This window comes from Plasmodium berghei, assembly GCF_900002375.2.
Source record: "Plasmodium berghei ANKA genome assembly, chromosome: 14".
NCBI classification, from domain to species: domain Eukaryota; phylum Apicomplexa; class Aconoidasida; order Haemosporida; family Plasmodiidae; genus Plasmodium; species Plasmodium berghei.
In genome coordinates, this window is record NC_036172.2 from 1,172,021 (window position 1) to 1,192,648 (window position 20,628).

At 23.4% G+C, this 20,628-nt stretch overlaps 9 protein-coding genes across 9 annotated transcripts; 5 read left to right on the top strand and 4 right to left on the bottom strand.

The window, feature by feature from the left end:
- Nucleotides 1-418: 418 nt before the first annotated feature.
- Nucleotides 419-1,664, top strand: PBANKA_1430700 (conserved protein, unknown function; the record flags this gene model as incomplete). Its single annotated transcript, XM_034567656.1, has 5 exons — nt 419-595; nt 762-875; nt 964-1,167; nt 1,280-1,438; nt 1,581-1,664. The coding sequence occupies 5 exons, from the start codon at nt 419-421 to the stop codon at nt 1,662-1,664; spliced, it is 738 nt and encodes a 245-aa protein (XP_034424131.1).
- A 1,255-nt stretch (nt 1,665-2,919) lies between these two features.
- PBANKA_1430800 (thioredoxin peroxidase 2, putative) lies at nt 2,920-3,567 on the top strand (the record flags this gene model as incomplete). The annotated part of the gene is made up of 1 exon (XM_034567657.1): nt 2,920-3,567. The coding sequence occupies one exon, from the start codon at nt 2,920-2,922 to the stop codon at nt 3,565-3,567; it is 648 nt and encodes a 215-aa protein (XP_034424132.1).
- A 1,460-nt stretch (nt 3,568-5,027) lies between these two features.
- Nucleotides 5,028-7,850, top strand: PBANKA_1430900 (SUN domain-containing protein, putative; the record flags this gene model as incomplete). Its single annotated transcript, XM_034567658.1, has 2 exons — nt 5,028-7,549; nt 7,754-7,850. The coding sequence occupies 2 exons, from the start codon at nt 5,028-5,030 to the stop codon at nt 7,848-7,850; spliced, it is 2,619 nt and encodes an 872-aa protein (XP_034424133.1).
- Nucleotides 7,851-8,920: 1,070 nt separating this feature from the next.
- Nucleotides 8,921-9,778, top strand: PBANKA_1431000 (peptidyl-prolyl cis-trans isomerase, putative; the record flags this gene model as incomplete). The annotated part of the gene is made up of 1 exon (XM_034567659.1): nt 8,921-9,778. One exon carries the CDS (start codon nt 8,921-8,923, stop codon nt 9,776-9,778), a length of 858 nt encoding a protein of 285 aa, XP_034424134.1.
- A 559-nt stretch (nt 9,779-10,337) lies between these two features.
- On the bottom strand, nt 10,338-11,010 carry PBANKA_1431050 (10 kDa chaperonin, putative; the record flags this gene model as incomplete). Its single annotated transcript, XM_034567660.1, has 3 exons — nt 10,338-10,514; nt 10,625-10,753; nt 11,008-11,010. The coding sequence occupies 3 exons, from the start codon at nt 11,008-11,010 to the stop codon at nt 10,338-10,340; spliced, it is 309 nt and encodes a 102-aa protein (XP_034424135.1).
- A 1,271-nt stretch (nt 11,011-12,281) lies between these two features.
- PBANKA_1431100 (conserved Plasmodium protein, unknown function) lies at nt 12,282-13,934 on the bottom strand (the record flags this gene model as incomplete). The annotated part of the gene is made up of 1 exon (XM_034567661.1): nt 12,282-13,934. The coding sequence occupies one exon, from the start codon at nt 13,932-13,934 to the stop codon at nt 12,282-12,284; it is 1,653 nt and encodes a 550-aa protein (XP_034424136.1).
- A 998-nt stretch (nt 13,935-14,932) lies between these two features.
- Nucleotides 14,933-15,800, bottom strand: PBANKA_1431200 (conserved Plasmodium protein, unknown function; the record flags this gene model as incomplete). Its single annotated transcript, XM_034567662.1, has 3 exons — nt 14,933-14,983; nt 15,481-15,579; nt 15,750-15,800. The coding sequence occupies 3 exons, from the start codon at nt 15,798-15,800 to the stop codon at nt 14,933-14,935; spliced, it is 201 nt and encodes a 66-aa protein (XP_034424137.1).
- Nucleotides 15,801-16,287: 487 nt separating this feature from the next.
- PBANKA_1431300 (conserved protein, unknown function) lies at nt 16,288-16,698 on the top strand (the record flags this gene model as incomplete). The annotated part of the gene is made up of 1 exon (XM_034567664.1): nt 16,288-16,698. One exon carries the CDS (start codon nt 16,288-16,290, stop codon nt 16,696-16,698), a length of 411 nt encoding a protein of 136 aa, XP_034424138.1.
- A 186-nt stretch (nt 16,699-16,884) lies between these two features.
- PBANKA_1431400 (conserved Plasmodium protein, unknown function) lies at nt 16,885-20,253 on the bottom strand (the record flags this gene model as incomplete). Its single annotated transcript, XM_034567665.1, has 1 exon — nt 16,885-20,253. One exon carries the CDS (start codon nt 20,251-20,253, stop codon nt 16,885-16,887), a length of 3,369 nt encoding a protein of 1,122 aa, XP_034424139.1.
- Between the last annotated feature and the right edge of the window lie 375 nt (nt 20,254-20,628).

The following is a 20,628-nucleotide window of genomic DNA, read 5'->3' on the forward strand; positions in this document are numbered from 1 at the left end:
TTTTTAAGGATATCCAAAAAAACAGTCATCAAAATTCATTATTATTTTTATCAATCCATATAAAAATTTCCATGTACATATTTATGTATATATTTTTTTGTTTAGCATGCTATAAAAATAAATGAAAATAACGAAATAAAGGTGTATACACTGATATTATATTTATTATATTTTGAAAAAATAATTCAATATTTTGAAACATTATTCTGTGCATGAAAATATATTGTACTATATGTATTAATGTATGAATAATATATTTATGCTAAAATATTTTGATAATTGTTTTTAATCGAATTATTTTTATGTGTATACACTTCATTACATTTATCTTATTACTAATATAAATCAACACATATTATAAATACATCATACATTTTATATACAAATTATTTATTTTTATTAATGTAATACTTCAAAAATGGATATGGAAATAAAGGATTTTGATAAATTATCAGGATTTCGAATCCAATTTACAAAAGACTTGATTTTTAAAGGAAGTATAAGTGCAATAGTTGGAATGATACTTGGTATTATGTGCTCTTTGATAGTTAATTGCACATTAGTTGAAGTATCCTTATCAAGATTTTTCTCTATGGTACGTTTCGCCTATATATATAATAACTGTGTATATACGTGTATAGTCCAGTAAACCGATTTGCCAGAAAGTACTAATTTGTAATCCACGTTTCTCCGGCATTACGTCGTTATTTATTGTTTTACTTTTCAATTTGGCATTTTTTGGCACTTTATTTGTTTTGCAGTATTTTGGAATACTATTTATAGTTGTTGGAATTATAATTTTTTGGAGATTGAATGCAAATGCAATAGACGAAGCTGAAAACAGAAAAAACCAACTAATGATTCTAGCGGGATTGGTACTAATTCTTGGACATAGTACATATATATAATATATAAATGCATAAATAACACCCATATATGACCTTATTATCTTTGATTTTATAGATAATATTTTCTGGAGTATTATGTTTATTCTTCGATCGCTCGTGGCTGTTTTCTCTTTCCCCGATATCCAAAGTTCCTATTTATTGCATCCTGGGAATTAGTATTTCCTTTGCCTTAACCTTTAGCTTAATAGATTTGATAAATTATCTAATAGGATTTATACAAGGATCAATAACTAGACCACTTATAGAATCTGCTGCACAGGTATTATACATGATACGATTTGAAAATAAATATAATTATATGTTTATCGTTGAGCATATTTTCCTTTTTAATAACTAAACTTATATGCTTATTTGCTTAAATATTTTTTTAGGTATACATGATATTATTATTTACAATTACCATGGGAGGAATATTTGGATTTATATTTGGGTTATTGGATGTAGAAGACGAATCATCTCATCATATTCGTTTGGCTTTAATGAAGGCTGAAAATTGTTGTTTCCCTCTAGGCGCGGTTTTGGGAGGACTAGTAAGCATATCTGATATGAAATTTTATACATAAAATATATTTCTTTGAACATTTAATAGAACTGAATAGCAATCATTTGTTAAAAGAAAATTTATTTAACTTTTCTCATTCTTTTATTTTTTCTTTCCTTAATTTTATTTAGGCTGGTTTTGGAAATGAAGTTTTTAGGCAACAAACCGAAGCTTATAAATTAGAAAATATCACTGAGTTTGATGATGAAGTATAAATACTAACATACATATTTTATAATATTAGACTTTTGTTATTCCCCTTTTATTCCTTTATTATACGAACAAAATTACGAAGTAGTAGTTTACTTCAATATGCTTTAGCTAATTAGAGAAACATAATAAAATAATCAAATTTGATTGTGACATATTTTTTACCCCCTTACCTAACGTTTATATAATTTATTTTATTTTGATTTTTTTGTGTCTATTTATATACTTATTTGTTTTTGTTGTGTTTTTTGTTTTTACATCATTAAGCTGCATTTTAATTTTCCACTTTCATCTATTATACTATTTTATTATATACCTATATAATAATAATAATAATAATAATAATAATAATAATAATAATAATAATAATAATAATAATAATAATAATAATAAAAGGTGTACACACTAAAAACTAAATTAAATAATATATAAATAAAACAAATAAAGTAATCAAATTGTGCTTTGTTTTGTTTTAATTAATATTTTATTAACCATAAAAAATTATTCTATCCCCCAAAAGGCCTAATTTTTATAATCCTACACTATATAGAGTTTAAATTAACATTTATTGCACAAAGTTGTAAAGCATATCATTCTCCCTATCTTTATTTTTTAATATTATATTTCTATCTGAGTAATATCTCATATCTCCAAAATAAAAACTAATGAATAAAATTTTCTTAAAAAAAAGGAGAAATATAACGATAAGGTGTGTCATCCATTCTGTAAATATATTTATGTATTTTTTTTTTAATCTCGATAAAAATTATATTGTTTCGAAAACATTTTCCCCCACTCTACACACAAAGCTACAAATGGATTTATTTAACAAAAGTTAAAAACCTGATATGGCACATATATGTATAACACTATTTTTTTTATATTTCATTTATTATAATTTTTTAATATTTTATTTTTACTAATATTATATTAAGGTAATATATAAGTATATTTAACCTTTTTTAAATGTAATAAATTCCATTCACCCTATGCATTTCGCTCATTTGTTTATTCTTGTATGTATGTAACATTAACCCATTTTTTTTATTTAACAGAATACGCTTAAAACTAAATACCATTTTTTATTATACTACCGTTTATTTCATTTTACACTGTTTAGTCTATTCGGTTTAAAATTATATGAATATATTTATTTATATTTTTTATCTTTTTTCTGCCTAATCTTCACTTATAGCATCATTCTCACATTGTGAGTACATGCTGATATAATATCATATATACATTTTTTTTGAAAAAAAAATGAGAATTTTAAACAGTTTATTCAGTAACGTATATAAAAGATCAGTGAGATCGTTTTCTCATGTTACTCAGAAGGCTCATGATTTTACAGCACAAGGAGTAAATAAAAATAATGAAATCATAAATGTTCAATTATCATCATATATAGGTAAAAAATATTGTTGTTTGTTTTTTTACCCCTTAAACTATACATTTGTTTGTCCGACAGAAGTGATAGAGTTTAATAAACATGTAAAATCATTTGAAGAAAAAAATGTAGAACTATTAGGAATATCTGTAGATTCAGTTTATAGTCATATGGCATGGAAAAATATGCCTATCGAAAAAGGGGGTATAGGAAATATTAATTTTACATTAGTATCAGATATAAACAAAGAAATTTCAAAAAATTATAATGTCCTATATGATAACTCCTTTGCCTTAAGGGGTTTATTTATAATCGATTTAGAAGGAAAAATTAGGCATAAAACTGTTAACGATTTATCAATAGGCAGAAACGTTAATGAAGTTTTAAGGGTTATAGATTCTATAATTCATGTTGATACAAGTGGTAATGTTTGCCCAATCAATTGGAAAAAAGGAGACAAATCGTTTAGACCCAATAATGAGGCCTTACTTGACTATTTAAATACTGAATACAAAAAGTAAAGTAATATATCAAGTAAATAATTGTAGTGATAAAGACTATGGTACTTATATTAATTTTCATATCAATCAAATACTTGAAAGTAGTGAAAAGGCGATAAATTTATTGCATAAGAATAAAGTGGGATATATTTTTGAAAAAAAATATATGTATGCACATATTCGATTTATTGTAGTTTATTTTCCGTTTTTTTTTTATTTTCATAGCACATTTGATCGTATACATGACAATATTATTTTAACATTTTATCTAAAGAAATTCCCTTAAAAAAAATAACATTCCCACATAAAAACTTTTTTGAATAAATTAAATAAATGGAATTAAATTAATCCATATATTTAAAATACGAAAAGGGGAAAGCAACAGCATTGTAGTTAAGGTGAAAATTCAATAAATAATGATTTGAAGAACACCTATATTATAGTGTGCAAAAGGCTTTGTATACGCACATATACACAAGCATATATTTAAATATCTAATGAATGAACACATATAAATATAAATATAAATATAAATATAAATATATCTTTCATGTATTATAGCATATACATACACTAAGATATATTAATAGTACTAAATTATAATATTTTATTTTTTCAGCAATATAAGAAAAAGTAACTCCTGTGTGTGAAAAACTAATATTAATTCTTTCAATCCTATGAATATTTATGAAATATTTTTAGGCATGTATAAACGTCTTCGAAGTGTGTAAAGAATTATTATTTTTTTTTCTTAAAATAAAAAATCGTAAATTATATAGCCCGAAAAAAAAAACGTTCTATAAAAATTTTATGCGAATAAATATTGCGTAAAATATGAATAATAAAGATAAATCGCAAAATGAATAATAGAAAAAATAATTACATAAATAATAAAATTCTTCAACGGCTAATTGGAGAGTTAAATAAAAATAAATAACTAAATAAGCAAATAAATTAATATATATATTGAGAGCACAAAAGAGCGGGTGAGGGCTAGAGAAAAGAAGCATTTTTGGTGAGTATGCGATTTGTTTCTTTTGTTTCAAATGCCCATTTCATCCTTCACAATTTTTATCCATTTTTTAATAGTTTTGTCAAAAAATAAGGACAAATTTTGTAGAAAACATTTTATATGATTTGTAACACTGCGAAAAATATTATATTATAAGCATTTTTTGTGATATTTCTATATTATGTATAAACGTGCATAGTTCATAAAAGCAAATTATATGTGCAGATATAAAACGAAATATAACACACCTGTGTGGAATATATTGGTATTAAATAGGCAAATCATATACATTAATGTTTTTTTTGTGCATAAATCAAATGTAAAGATATAAGGGGAGGGGGAAATAAGTGAACAAAGGGAAAAAATGTACATCCTAGTACTAGACATAACATTATAAATAATACTAATATAGGCATATAAATAATAAAAATAATTTAGCTAGTACTGTTGTAATCTCTATCTGATAAATATGACCATACATACAGGTAATAATAGACGTCACGCAAAAGATGAAAAAAATGAATTGAAAAGTAAACCAAAGGGCAGAAAGGGGAATAGTGACAATGAAGCAAATTATAATATTGACCCCCATGAAAATGAGGATAATTCTTTAATACAAGTATTACATAGTTATGAAGATTTTCAAAATAATAATATGAACTATGGGAAATTAAAGCCTTGTAAAACGAAAGAAACAAAATTTGGAAGAGTTCGAAAAACTTTAATAAAAATATTTTCATTAAGTGATTTAGAAGTAAATGAATCAAATAAAAATTATTTTAATAGAAAAAAAAATGGTCATAGTAATGTTCTTTTAACTAGCCGGATGGCAATGTGGAATAAAATAGAAAATAATAATGATCCAATGTATGATTTAAAAATTGAAAGTTCTCATAATAAGTCTTTTGTAAATATTATAGCTAACTATATTAGTATGTTTTTAAACGATATATTAAATGATAGAAAAGGAATATCATATATAGCTATTTTTATGATTGTTTTGTCTATTCTTATTACTTGTATATCTGGTTTTATTACTATTTTTAACGATGCCAAAATAGATTTGGATAGTTGGGGAATTATTCCATCCAAAAATAGTTATGATGGTGTAAATAAATTTATGGGATATCTCAAACTAGGAGAGGAAGGAAGTAGTAAAGAAACTATTAACCAAAATAAAGACACCCAGCAAAACAGCAAAGCGTGGAAATTTCAAGAATTGTTCGATGGCATGAAAAATAAAATAAACGAAAGTATTAATCTAAATTTTATCAACAAAAAGGAAAGTGGTAATGTATCTGAAACGTATTCTAATATAAAAAATAAACAAAAGGAATTAGAAAATAATTTTAAAAGGATAGAAGCCCATTTAAAAAAAATGGAATCTAAATTAAAGGAATTACAAAATGATATAATTAGCAATACTAGTGATATAGATTATTTTAAAAATGATTCAAAAAAAGAAGTTGAAAATATCAAAAAGAAATTACAATATAATTATCAACTATTTCAAAATAAATTTATAGATTATCTCAAAATTATTGATGATATAAAAATCGATGTTAGTGAAAAAAAAAAAGCAATTTTTAATGAGATAGAAAACAAAGTGCACGCTAATCAAATAACCATTGAAGAGGGTATTTCTAATAAAATAGAACATCAGAAAAATTATTTTTTTGAAAAATTTTCTAAATTGGAAAAACAAATGGAAGAGATAGAAATAAGCATAGCCAATAAAACATACTCAAATTTTGAAAATAATGAATTTTCGAAAAACGGGGGTGGTGAAAAAAAAAATGTATATATATATGCAGATAAACAAATTGAAGACGCAAAAAAAATAACTGATGAAGAAAATAAGAAATTGTTGACCGAATATAAAAGAAAACAAATAGAAACAGAAGAAGAAAATATTAACAGAAATAATTATATATCAAAAAAACTAGCCATAATAGAGGACATAAGAAAAGAGTTAGACATATTAAAAGAAAGAACAGAAGCATCGAAAACATTTTTAGATAAGGTATTTCCGAATCTTGAACTTAAAATGTTAAAAAATGTCGAAAATAAAATAAAATATTATTTAGAAATATATAAAAAAGATATTATAAATGAACTTACAGAAACAACAGTAATATCTAACGAAGAAAAATATAAAAATATGGCAATAAAGCAAGAAAAATTTCAAAAGGAGTTCTTTAAAAAAATTAACATTCAAATTAATTCCCAAATAAAAAATATAAAAGAAGAACTAAATAAATCTATAGATAACGCTCTTCATAGTAAAGAATTCAAAAATGATAAAGAACTTATAAAAAAAATAAATCAAACTAATTATAATACTATTGAAACCTTACAAGAAAAAGTAGATGAACTATATAATGAATTTATATTAGATTATAATCAAATAGATTGGGCTCTAGAATCATTAGGAGCAAAAATTGTTTATAAAATGACTAGTTATCCATTAAATAAAAACGATTTTATAGAAAAATTCCTAAATCAAATTGTTTCATTTCTACCCTCCGAAGAAATATATGGAATGGTTAAACCAATGGGAAAAGACCCATCAATTATATTAAAACCTTCAAACTTCCCAGGAGATTGTTTTTCTTTTAAAGGGAATACAGGAAAAGTAACTATACACCTTCCAGCTACTATTAATGTTACATCTGTTTCAATACAACATGTTCATGAAAATATAAGTAACAACGCAAATGCAACTCCAAAATATTTTTCTGTTTATGGTGTTGTTGATTTAAATTGGCCTGAAAATTTCGATGAATCAAATATTGATTATAACGATTTTAAAAATAGCTCCTTATACTCATGTTTACATAAAGAATATGGTATTTTGTATCCCAATGAAATTTTAGAAAAATGGATAAAACATAACAAAAACCCAAGTGTCATACATATAGGTGACTTTTACTTTGATCGAAAAAAAAGGATATCTACCTACCAAACCAAGCACTGTTTTCCATTTAAGCGGTAATATTAAAGAATGGCTAGATGACAAACATATATATATATTTTATCTACTTTTACTTATAACAATTTGTTCATGATATATATCAGCATAAAATATCTACCATAGCTATGCATATTTTTATTCAATAAGCATAGACCATATGTATACGTAAATACCTTCATCCCCTTTTTAATTATACTCTTTAATTCCTCATTTTTTGACAGAATTATATTCGAATTTACGGAAAACTATGGTGCCCCATATACTTGCATTTATAGACTTAAGGTACATGGTCAAAGATGCATAAGAAAGTTAAAGTAAAAATGGAAAACTTTTATAACTTATTTTGATATTGTATTATCCAATTTCTTTGTTTGTCTGCTTAATTTGCTTTTTTCTCATATTCGTTACTTTAAAAATAATGTAGTGTTATTCATATTTATATATCTATATACACATAGTATATATGCATGTTGTAGCCCACTTAGGCGTCTTTTTAGCATATTTTAAGCACTTAGCGACATTAGTTTTCTTATAATCTTATTGTCATTTGTGCAAATTTATCATAATTTAATTTTTAGTCATATATTTTTTTTTATGTACATTTTTTTTCTTTCTTTTATTATTTGATATCCTCTTTTTTCACATAAGAAAATTTTCATAAAAATTTGAATTTCATATATTGTGAAATTTTAATTAAGTATTATGCTTTATATAATGTTATTTTCTTCTACACGGAAATGTATAATCCTTAAATTATTATTCAAAAATATGTGTGTTCATTTAGCTATCTTATTTTTTTTATACTATTAACTTTATTTTTCAATTAGCATTTGTTACCTATAATTAAAACCATGATATATACATCCCAACTGTTGTATGCTCACACAATTCTCCCAATTTAAATGCTCTTAAAACCATTTCATCATTTTATAAATCATATCTAAAATAATTATAGCAATTATACTATAGGAACAGTACATGTAAATATATTGTAGATAGGAGTAAAAGGGCGTAATAGAAGCAATTAACAAAATATCCATATATCATATTATTATATTTCATTTCTTTGTTTATATATTTTTTCTTAGTATTTTATTTTTTTTCTAATTTGAGAAATTTATCTATGCGTACATTTTTCAATTCAAAAAATAAAGGTGTAATAAAAAAAAAAGTAAAACCATATGGTAAATATGCAAAAATTATGTAATATGAATATAATAAAATAAAAATGGAATAGCATAAAAACATGTAAAAAAAAAGAAAAAAAAATTAATTTTTTATGGTTATTACTCTGTACCCATAGTTTAACTAACCATTTAACTGTTTACAAAACTAAACGAATATATAAATTTAATTAACCACATTCATAAAAAACCTGAATATTTCTAATGCTTAATAAAAGCATAAAAGGAGGTAGAATAATAGGGAATAAATGTTTTAGATGGTGGAATAATTTACACATATCATGGAAAATAGCAATTGGGTTTACAGTTATGTTTCCACCATTATGGAATTATAATGAAAGAAAAAAGGCGAAAAGAAAGCAGGTGTATTATAACAAAGCAATAAGAGATTATGTATTTTTTGACATAGCAGTAGAAAATAAATACATTGGTAGAATACTTATTGGTTTATATTCAGATCAAGTACCATTATCAGTAGAAAATTTTATACAACTATCTGAAGGATATAAAGTTAAAGATAAATATATTGGGTATAGGAATACATATATTCATAAAATTTATCCTGGTATTGGATTAATAGGAGGGAATGTATTAAATGATAAAGAAGGCTTAAGTATATATGGAAAGAAGTTCCCTGATGAAAATTTTGATATGGAATTTGTACAGGATGGTGATGTTGCTTTATATAATCAAGGCCCTCATAGTAATACTTCACAATTTATTATAACATTTGCACCTATGCCTATATTACATAAACATAATGTAGTAATTGGAACTGTTTTGAAAGGTATGGATATTATAAGAACTATTGAAACTATGGGGACAAAGTTAGGAAATCCAATGTATGATATAAAAATTATTAATTGTGGATTATATCGAAGTTTAGAAGAAGATGGGCCGCCTTTTTTTAATGTAACAAGTATTTTGGATAAAAATAATCAAAACTTTATATCTAAAAAGGAATTTGAACATATGTCTGAGAAAGAAAGAAAGGAATTGATGGGTAATGCTGCATCCTCTTACAAAGCCCGAGAAAAAAGGGAGCTTGGATTGACCAAATAAATTAAGCTTCCCAATAATATTCTATTGCATATATACATTTTTGTATGACAAATAAACAAATAGCTTGGAGCTGATTATGAGAAACGTTATTATTTTATATTTTTCCACAATTTTTGGTTGTTTTTATGCATATATGTTTGTTTCAGTTTATTTCAATTTTTTTTTTTTTTATTTCGTCCTTTAATTTTTTAATAATAAAACCCCTATATCGTTTGATATAACTTAAAAACATTGTTATCAAAATGCACACCCATTTACATAAGAAATATTATATTTTTCGTGTTTCCATGTTTATCGCATTTAAATAAATATACACATGTATGTATAATATATTTTGTGAAATTTGATTTTTTATTTAAAAAAAAAATAAAGCAAAGAATAAAATAAAAATAATATAAAAAAGAAAAAATTGTAATGACAAAACTCAGCAATTCAAAAATAAAATTTACAGTAAAAATAATGGTGTATAGTACTGTGAAAAAACACCTTTATACACATAAAGAAAATATTTACAAAAGAAATACCAAAGTATGTATACATATGGTGCATTTTTAATACCTCATTGGTCTTTAATAATGCCTATTATATCATCATCTCTATAGACAAAAAATTCTTCGCCATCAATTTTTAATGAGGATCCTCCATATTCTGGTAAAACAACAACATCACCTTCTTTTACACTAGGTGGAATTTTATTTCCAGTGCTTGTTATGCGTCCAGGTCCAACTGCCAATACCTGAAAAGTGAAATAACGTAAAAGGATATATTGTCCATGTAAAACTGAACATTTATATTACAATTTTTAAATAAAAAAAGTAATTTATTTTAATTTTTGCAAAGTAATACTTTTCCTGTGTATGAAGGTTCGGTTGCACTTTCTGGTAAAAATAATCCAGATTTTGTGGTGGTTTTGGGCACTATTTTACTTATTAAGATACGATCCATTAATGGAATGAATTTTTTTGCTATTGAAGCCTGTAAAAAATTACAATCATATATTATATTAACACAGGGATATATAATCTCAATACATAATAATTTGATAAGTTACTAAATATGTTTATCCATTTTTCACATAAAATTCTTGCACATTATATTGCATATAATTTTATAATCGACATATATATAAAAACTGTTATATATATTATCAATATAATTCGTGAATATATGTATTAACTATTTATACATAAAATTTGTATATAATATTATCGTTATTTAAAAAAAATTACCATTTTGTATTCCTATATATATATATTAATTGTATAAAAATAACTGAATTTTTGTTCTTTCTTTTTTGATAAATATACGCGAAATAATTTTTAAAATATCCTGTTGTTAATCAAGGAAAATATCAACTTTAAAAAAAATAGAATATGTTATTATCTAATAAATGCATATGATATGTATTTTTTTACTATAAAAAAAGAGAGAAAATATAATTACGACGATATATATTACGCCCTTATATAAAAATTATTGGGTTATTTAATATGGATAATTGAAAACACAAACTTCCTATATTTTTTAAGTACTCTGCAATTTTTCTAAATTATTTTTCTTTTCTTTATATCATGAGTGACGTATTACGTATAACTATTTATTTTAATTTTATTTTTTGCACTAATCAAATTTACATTATTTGTGATATTTTTAAATAGAAAAAAGCATGCACATAATATTATACATATTTTTTTATTACGCATAATTTTTTATTTCATACCAACAACGGGTTATATAAATTAAAATGTAGAGTGGAAATATTTATTCTATTTTTTTATTGTTACCTTATTTTTTTACCTCATAATTTTTATTTCATTTTTTCGGTATTTTTTAACATAATATGATCATTGTATTTATTTACTAAAATTGTAATAATGCTTTATTATTTTTGCACGTATGCAATATCCTATATTATTAACATATATAACATTTTCCAGTTTGCCAAATTTAAAAGGAATACTCATATACTTTTATTCTTATGCTTGTGCTTACATACATATATTTTACATATAATATTGCTTATTTATTTTTCATTTACTTATCCGATGTGTACACATCCTTATAATGCCCCTATTTCATAACTCTGAAAATTTATCAGAGTTGTATACAAAAATTGTTTTATTATTTTTTTTTACATAAATAATTTATGATTATAATATATTAACTCCCTGAAGAACTTCAGTATAGTCAGGTTGAAGTAATCATACACATTTTAATTAAAAAAAAATATATTAAATAAATAAAAAAAAAAAAAGCAAAAAACAAAATAATATATATGCACAAAAAATAATTAATGTGGCATTTTATGCATATAGTTATAAATAAAAACAGGATATATATTTTCTCATTTATTCGTTATTTATTTATTTATTTAAAAGAATAATTAACACATAAAAAAGGGTATTGTAATACCAATTTAACAACTGACTCGCTAAAAGTTGCATTAATAATAATATTATATACATGTATATATAGGAGGAAAATGTATTTAATCCCTTTCATGTTAATCCTCCAAGTAAGCAATGTCGGGAACCCACCAAGGCAATAAAGTCATAAAAAACATAACCACAGACTGATATATAATTTTTTCGAATCGTGTTAATCCTCTTCTTGTCGTAACATTTCCATTATTGTTATTTTGTCTTTCAGTATTATTTGTCATATCTCTGTTATCATTCTCTAAAGAAGGATCACGGAGTTGTTGATTTGTATCCGATATTTTTCTCAGGTCTTCAAACTCATGATTTATTTGTTCACTAAAGCTACTATTTGTAACATTGGTAAAAGAAGTAGAGTTATCATGAAAATGGATTTCGTTATCCTTATTATCACCATAATTATAAGTTGACCTTTTTCTTAAACCTGAATTCGGGATTTTTATATTATTCTCTTGAGAATCATCTATATCATTATAATTCATATCATTATTCGATTCAGTTCCCTTGTTATCATTATAGTTATGAAGTATACTACTATTTTCGTTATTTTCATCTAATATGAAACTATTATTATTGCTATTGTTTTTTATTTCTTGGTTATTTTCTTCGACTTTCTTTTTTCGTAGTATCGAAAAAAAAGTTTTCTGTGTATTTTCTGTATATTCATTATTTTGTCTATAGTTAGAAGATTTATCAGTACTATCACTATCTTTGTTTGTTTCTGTTTTATTTGTTTTGGTTTTATGCATATTTTGATCCTCATCACCTTTTTGCATACCCTCTAATAAATGTAAATTATTTATATCAAGAGTTTCCTCGTTATTTATCATATTATTGAATTTTTCAATAGATATATTATCTTCTTTATCATTCTCATTTGGGCTCGTTATATTTGAAGAACCTTTTTGGATTATGTCTTCATTAAAATTATTTGCATCATCACCATTTTCATTATTTTGACTATCTTGATTATTTACATTATTTTGCTCATTTTCTTGGTTGTTTAAATTCTGGGATTCTCTCATCCTTCTTAGCACTTGCTCTATAGACTCATTTCCAGACATAAAGTTAAAGTTATTCGTTAACACATCAAAAAAGCCTCTGGTATATAATATAAATAATCCAATGGCAATAAGATATAATCTAGGTTTAGCTTCAAACAAAAATAAAATAAATAATATTTTTAATAATAAAAATATGTGGAACCTCTCGTCTAGGCTCATTATATAATTGTTTAAAGCTATCCTTTGCCTTGATATATTATTTTGATTCATATTATTATTTAAATTATTTGTATTTTCATGAAATGTGTTATTATTATTAGCATTATTGGAATTATTATTGATATTATTTTTATTTTCCTTTTCTCCATTTCCATCAGTTACATCATTTTCTTTCTTACTAAAATTTTCTTCAAATAAATTAAGATTTTTTATAAACTCATTTTTTTCATTCGTTTTAATTAATGTATCAATAAAATTATGCTGAGACAGCAAATGTTCATTTAACATCAAATCATTTTCTCCATTTTTTATATTATTAATAATACTATTCTCAAAATATATATTTTTAATTAAATCTTGGCATTTTGATAATCGCCTTGTATAAGTTAGTAGTAATATTTTATAAATTCGTGTTTGTTCATCCTTTGACAAATTATCATTGGAATTTGTATTTTCACTAACAATAGGTTTTATTTTTTCATCCTTACTTTCCATTTTTTGGATTTATACAAAAAAATATCACTTTTTTTCACAAAGTATGTTTTACTGTATCCAGTAATAGGCTGAAATGGAATTCGGTACATGTAATGCATACAAAATTGCACATATACATATACGAGCATATATATGTATATAGATAAATGTGATTATGTTAACTTATGCCACTATAAAAAAAAACGATATCTCATTTTTTTAATCATACATTTTTTTGATTTTAAAGGCTACACAATTAATGCTTTGAATATTATACAAAATAATATACTTGAAAATTTTTTTAATTAATGCACATTTGTATATATGCATAAGGTATGCTTTTTAAAAAATACTTCGGTATGGCATATGCATGTATGCGTAACATAAACTATTTGAATAGTTATGGGATAATAAAATGTAATTTTTTGGAACAAGCTATTTTGTCCTTATATAATTTTTTTCAATGAAAAAAAATATATATAAAAGGTAAAAATACAAAATGTGTAAAAGAACATGTGTTATATTGTATGTGTGCATATACAGATTTGTTCTTAACCAAATTATATATGATCACATAATATGCATGATCAAATGGGCATAAAACAAAACAAGAGGTCTCTATAACTTTGTTTATTAGTACTGTTTTATTACTATAATAATTTTTTCAAACAAAAATATTTATATACAAAAAAATAAGTAAATAAAATACAATATAAAGTCCAATTTTTTAATAAAAATTTAACGAATTTAATATTTCGTGTACAATTTTCATTTGTTCATGCTTCGTTAGTCTTTCCAATAATGTTTTTTCACCACAAATGCTCTCATTAATATATACAATGATTTGAGTATATATATGTATTGTGTTCATAACTGGAGAAATCCTTTGAAATAAAAGTAAAAATTTATAAATTATGCATATTGAAAAAATTGGATTATATATGCATAATGATATTATCAATAGCTTAACATTTCCTTAGCTTTTGGAACTTTATATACATAAAAAAATACATATTATATTATTGCTTAAAATAGGAAAAATATTCATTTGCGTATTGAAAGATATCTTCCTAAAATATATCAAAAAAAAAGAAAAATATATATATACCAAATAAAATATAAATAAGTACAATCTAATATAATATACAATTCATCATAATGTTATAAAAATATTTATTTATCATTATTTTTTTTAACAATTTGCCACTATATTATTTAAAAATAAATTGCCCATTTTAATTAAAAAAAAAAATTTTAGCATCCCATAAACTCCCTCAAAAAAAAAATTAAAATAAAAATGTTCACATGGAAATAAATAAATAGGCTATAATATACATATCTTTGAGTATAGGATTTTAATTTTTATATTTAATATTTAAACACTTCTACAATTGTTAACAATATGTTTAAAATAAAGTAAAATAAATAAATCAATATGATAATGGACATTTTATTTGTATTAACATTCAAATTATAATAGTAAATTATTATGAGGGGTTAATTCAGTTTTTCACATTTTTATGTAATATAAATTAGTATTATCCTTTTTTGTGTTTTTATGTATTACTGGTGCATGTAATAAGATAGAAGAAATGAAATCATTTAGTAAATTTTTTATTTCTGGGTGATCTTCCATATATTTATAATTTTCATTTTTTAAATTGTTCTGCCATTAAATTAATAATAAAGAAATAGTGTAATATGCGTATATAATATAAAACTACATATGCTTATATTCATTTATAGAATGCATATATGCATACATTTTTTACTAACATTAATACATTTAAATTATCCAAATTAATGTAATATATGTTAAATAAGATATTTACATACCATCTCTTTATCAAGATTGTCTTTTTCAATTAAATTAAAATTGTTTTCCATTTTTTCGTTAATTATATTTTACAATCTATCCAAGACTTTTATCAAAATTTTGATATTTTTTTAATGACTTTTTATTTTAGGGTTTGTACATATATATGTTAAGATAAGTCAAGGTATCTATAAGTGTATTTGCTTATTCTCTATATAATATGCTTAACAAATTCGCGACTTTATTTAAAATTGTATATTTTTTTTCTTATTTGTATATCAGTGAATTTATGTTTGATTTTCTTCTAAAATATAAACAATTTTTCATTATTTACAAAAAATAATATATATACATAGGAAATCTAATTTTTCTAGCATCGTCTAAAATATCATGCTTTAAATCTTAAATTATTTATTAATTACCATACTTTACCTCCAAAAAAAGACAAAGATAATACTTTAACATCTAATCAGACAATATGCACACATAAAATTCTCATATATTAGCTATTTGTAATATTATAAATTAAATACCACGAGCTTTATATTTATATAGAAAATGACAAAACTATGCCAAATAAAACCTTCAAAAAAAATAATTTTTTTGAAAAATTTAAATATCCCATATAAGCATGTAATTACAAAGAGCTTTTTAAGTAATCAGTTCAGTAGTAATGGTCATTATAAAAATGAAGTTCTTACAAATTCAAATAATTTAAATTATGAAAGTTTCTCTAATTTTGGAATAAAAAGACACATTTATAATATAAAGGATAAATCACATCTCCGTGAAAATTCAATAAACGATAATTTTAAAAATAATGAAGCCATACTCAATGAGAATTCAAACGAAAAAGAACAAAATAATGTGGAGAAAATAATGCCAGAAGAATATGGATATAAATTCGACAAGCACGAACCAACTATGTTTGGTGATTGGTCCCATAATTGCAGAGTTACAGATTTTTAAAAAATCCAAGCATGGACATATATGCCATGTTTATGTGTATATTGTCATTTTGCTGCATTTATGTTTCTTATCAAATGATTTGACACTTTGTTTTTGTGTACACACAAAAAAATCTTTCTATGTTTTTAAACTTAACACTCTAAAAAATAATTAAAATATATATATGTATTCATGCCATTTCTACTCTCAGTTATTACTAAAAAAATCACAGGAAAGTAACTTTTCAATTCTGTTAAGAACGTGATTACATTTTCTCTCAAAATGTTGACCCAAAAAAATATCAAATTCCTTTATCTTGTTTTGTATTTCATTTTCTATGTACGAAATTTGTAAATCGGTATTATCAAAATTTCTATTCACGGATAATTTAGTAATATAATTATAATTGCTTTTGGGTGATAGCTTATTATCTATATCAATAATATGCCTTGATATATTAGATGCAGTAAGATAAAAATTATTAGAAATATTTATATCAGTTTGGGAAGCATTAATAGATGTAGAAAACTCATTTAATGAATTAGAATATTTATTAACTTGCTGATTTAGAGAAACCTCTAATTCGCAATTAATATTATGAGCATTTTCTGAAAAATTTATATAACTATTTTCTAGTTCATTATCAGATTTATCATTCACATTAATTCCATTTTTTAAGCTTATTCTAGATATATCCATAAGGCAATTTGAATCATCATTTGTAATAGAATAGTTTATGTGAGGGGGGTCTGCATTTTGATCATATTCTGTATCCCTATTATGGCTAGTGTTATTCATATTTTTTTGATCATTATAAGAATCACTATTATTGTGGCTTATTCTGTTATAATTATTATTTATTTTTTGACTGCTATCATCATTTCGCATGTTTTTTCCCTTTCCCATATAATAATTCTGATTATTTTCTGAGGAGTCATCTATTATCCATTTTTTATTTTTAATACTTTTTTGAAATTCACGTAATAAATTGACATCAGCATTTTTATCTATATCATTTACATATGTATTGAACTTTTTATATTCAATGGGAATTTTCTTTCTATTAATATTTTCACTTCTATGTAAATACTCTTTTTTATTTTCATAAAAACGTTTTGATTCAATTTCTTTATTTTTATTCATATATTCATTAACTGAATCAGATTGGTCACTTTTTTCTGCATCATAATTATTTATTGAAGATTTCAAATCATATTCTGTTAAACTTTCTCTTGAATCTTCTATAGAAAATTCTGACAGTTTTGAGTAGTTTTCTCTTCTATTGTCTTCGCTTATATTCATATTTGTTATCAAATTTTTGCTCATATGTCTCTCTACATTTTTTCTTCCCCTTAAACTCTCTGAATCCCCTAAAATATGTTTTGATTTGATTTGTCTTTCTATATATTTAGAGTTTATTTGTGTATTATTTGTTCTGGATATACTATCATCTATTTTTTCGTAAGTATCTTTAGATTTAATTAATAATTCGTCTGCTGAATCTTTAATTCCATTTTTAAATTCTCTATAACTATTATTTTTCTCCATAAGAATAATGTTAGAATCTAATAAGTTGCTTCGTGAATCCATTATATATTGGTTAGTTATTATTTTTCGATTTCTTAATATATCAACAGTATTCCCATAATCTGAATAACTACCTTTTAATGCTATTTTTTTGCTTTGGTTTAACTTTATAGAATCATTTTTTAAAATACTATTTTTATGATTATTGTATTTTTCTGTATTACTTTTTTGATTTTCAGATGCTGTTTTATTCAAATAGCCATTATTATTTTGTTCATACGTATCATTTTTTTTTATTTTATCATCGCTATTTCTAGATTGATGTAGAAAATTATTTGACATTATTCTATCTCTTTTATCAACGTAGTAGTTTTCTGTTTGTTCTTCTTTTCCATATGAAGATTTAACCGATTGCCTTGTTGTAGTGTTTGAATCTTCAAAATTCACGTTATTTCTTTCATAATATGAATTCATTTTTATTTTATTATTAGCTATTTGCATCGTGTGGATATTTGATTCCATCATTTGGTTGATCGATTGCTCATTATCTATTAAATCAATGGAATCATTTTCATCTTTTATAGAACCGTTTTTTAGTCTCACTGAACCCGTCATATTTTCGAAATATTCCCCATTAAGTTTGCCATAGCTATTCATAGACATATTGGAATGTGATAAAGAATTATCAGCCTTATTCTTGTTAATACTGTTACTAATATTCTGCACACTTTTTTTTGGAGTCTCTCGGTCATCTATGCTATTTATAAATTCACTATTAGCTTCTTCTCCATTATTATAATGATTATTAGATTGGTCTAACTGCCCATTTTTTCCCCTTTTTTCGATAACTAATTCTTCATTATAATGCATGTTGTCACTTTGGCGGCTACTATATATTTCATTATTATGCTCCACGCTATAATCAATACATTGTTCGTTATTATTGTAGATTATTTGATTTTTCGATAATGTTTGTTTGCTATGCATATCATTTTGTTCAATTATAAGACTGTGTGCATTTTTATCTACCTTTGTAATTGATTGTATGGTACTATTATTTTTTTTTAAATTAGTAGAAGTATTTTTTTTTGTGCCATAATTTTGTTCATAACCGGAATCAAAAAACTGATCAAATGTTTTATATTCAGATTGTATATTTACATTGTTCTTTGGTTCATAATTATTTTTATTAGATTCACTAATATCTGGATTTTTAATATTATCAGAATTATTATAAACTTCATCCACGTTTTTACTAGACATATAATGATCACTATCAAATAATTTTTCTTCCTTTATTTTTCCATTGTCATTTGATAATTTATTTTTTATTTGATTTTCTTTTTCTAAATAATTTTTTTTATACGAGTCATTTTCATTATTGTAATTTTTTATACTATTTATAAACGACATGAATTCGTTTTTCACATTTATACTTTTATAATTTAGTATCCCAGAATTTATATTTTCTGCCTTACTGTTATCTCTGGAAAATATCTGTTTTTTTTCTCCACCGTTTTCCATATTATTATTGTTACTATTACTGGTTCCGTGATTAAGCTCATTTTCTTTAGAATTTTTATATTGGTGATTATTCTTTGACATATTTTTTCTTTTTTCATTTTGTAAATTATATACATCTTTGGGAACTTCGTTCGAGAAACTTTCATAGACACTAGTAAAATTGCCCAAATCATTACTTTTTTTATTAAGTTTATTATTGTTTTGATTTACCTCATTAATGCTCATAACATAATTATTATCATTTGCTGTGCTTACATCTTTGTTTGTACTATTATTCAAATAATTTTTCATTCCACTTTTATAACTAGAATTTAAAAAAGAATTTTTACTTTCATCTAATCCATTTTTATAATTTGTATTATTCTCTTTAGACATAGAATTTTGATATTCATTTTCTAATTTATTCCCTTCATTAAAAGCATTTTCATTTATCATTTGTTCATTTTTTTTTATAATCTTACTATTTGTTATGAAATCAGATCTTTTGTTTTCAGAACTTTCTTTATTATTCGTAAAATAATGCATCATTATTTTGGAAAAAATATTTTCAATATTACTAATCGAAATAGTACAATAAAAGTGGCGAAAAGACAGATACTTTCACTATTATTTGAATATTATTATTCTAAACATAAATATTTGACGGTAAAGATATTATATTCGCATTAATTTTTAAAATGCACATATAGATGCATATGCCTCTATGTGCTCATATTTATTCCGATTTTTTCGTAGATGCAGAATTATTAACTTTTCATGAAATATATTAATCAACGATTGAAAATAAGATAAGTACGATGAAATTAGAATAAAATAAAAAACAAAAGGGATAAAAATCGATAAAATGCACTAACAGAATACCCTTAAAAATAATAAAAAATTATGCACAATAAAGTAATT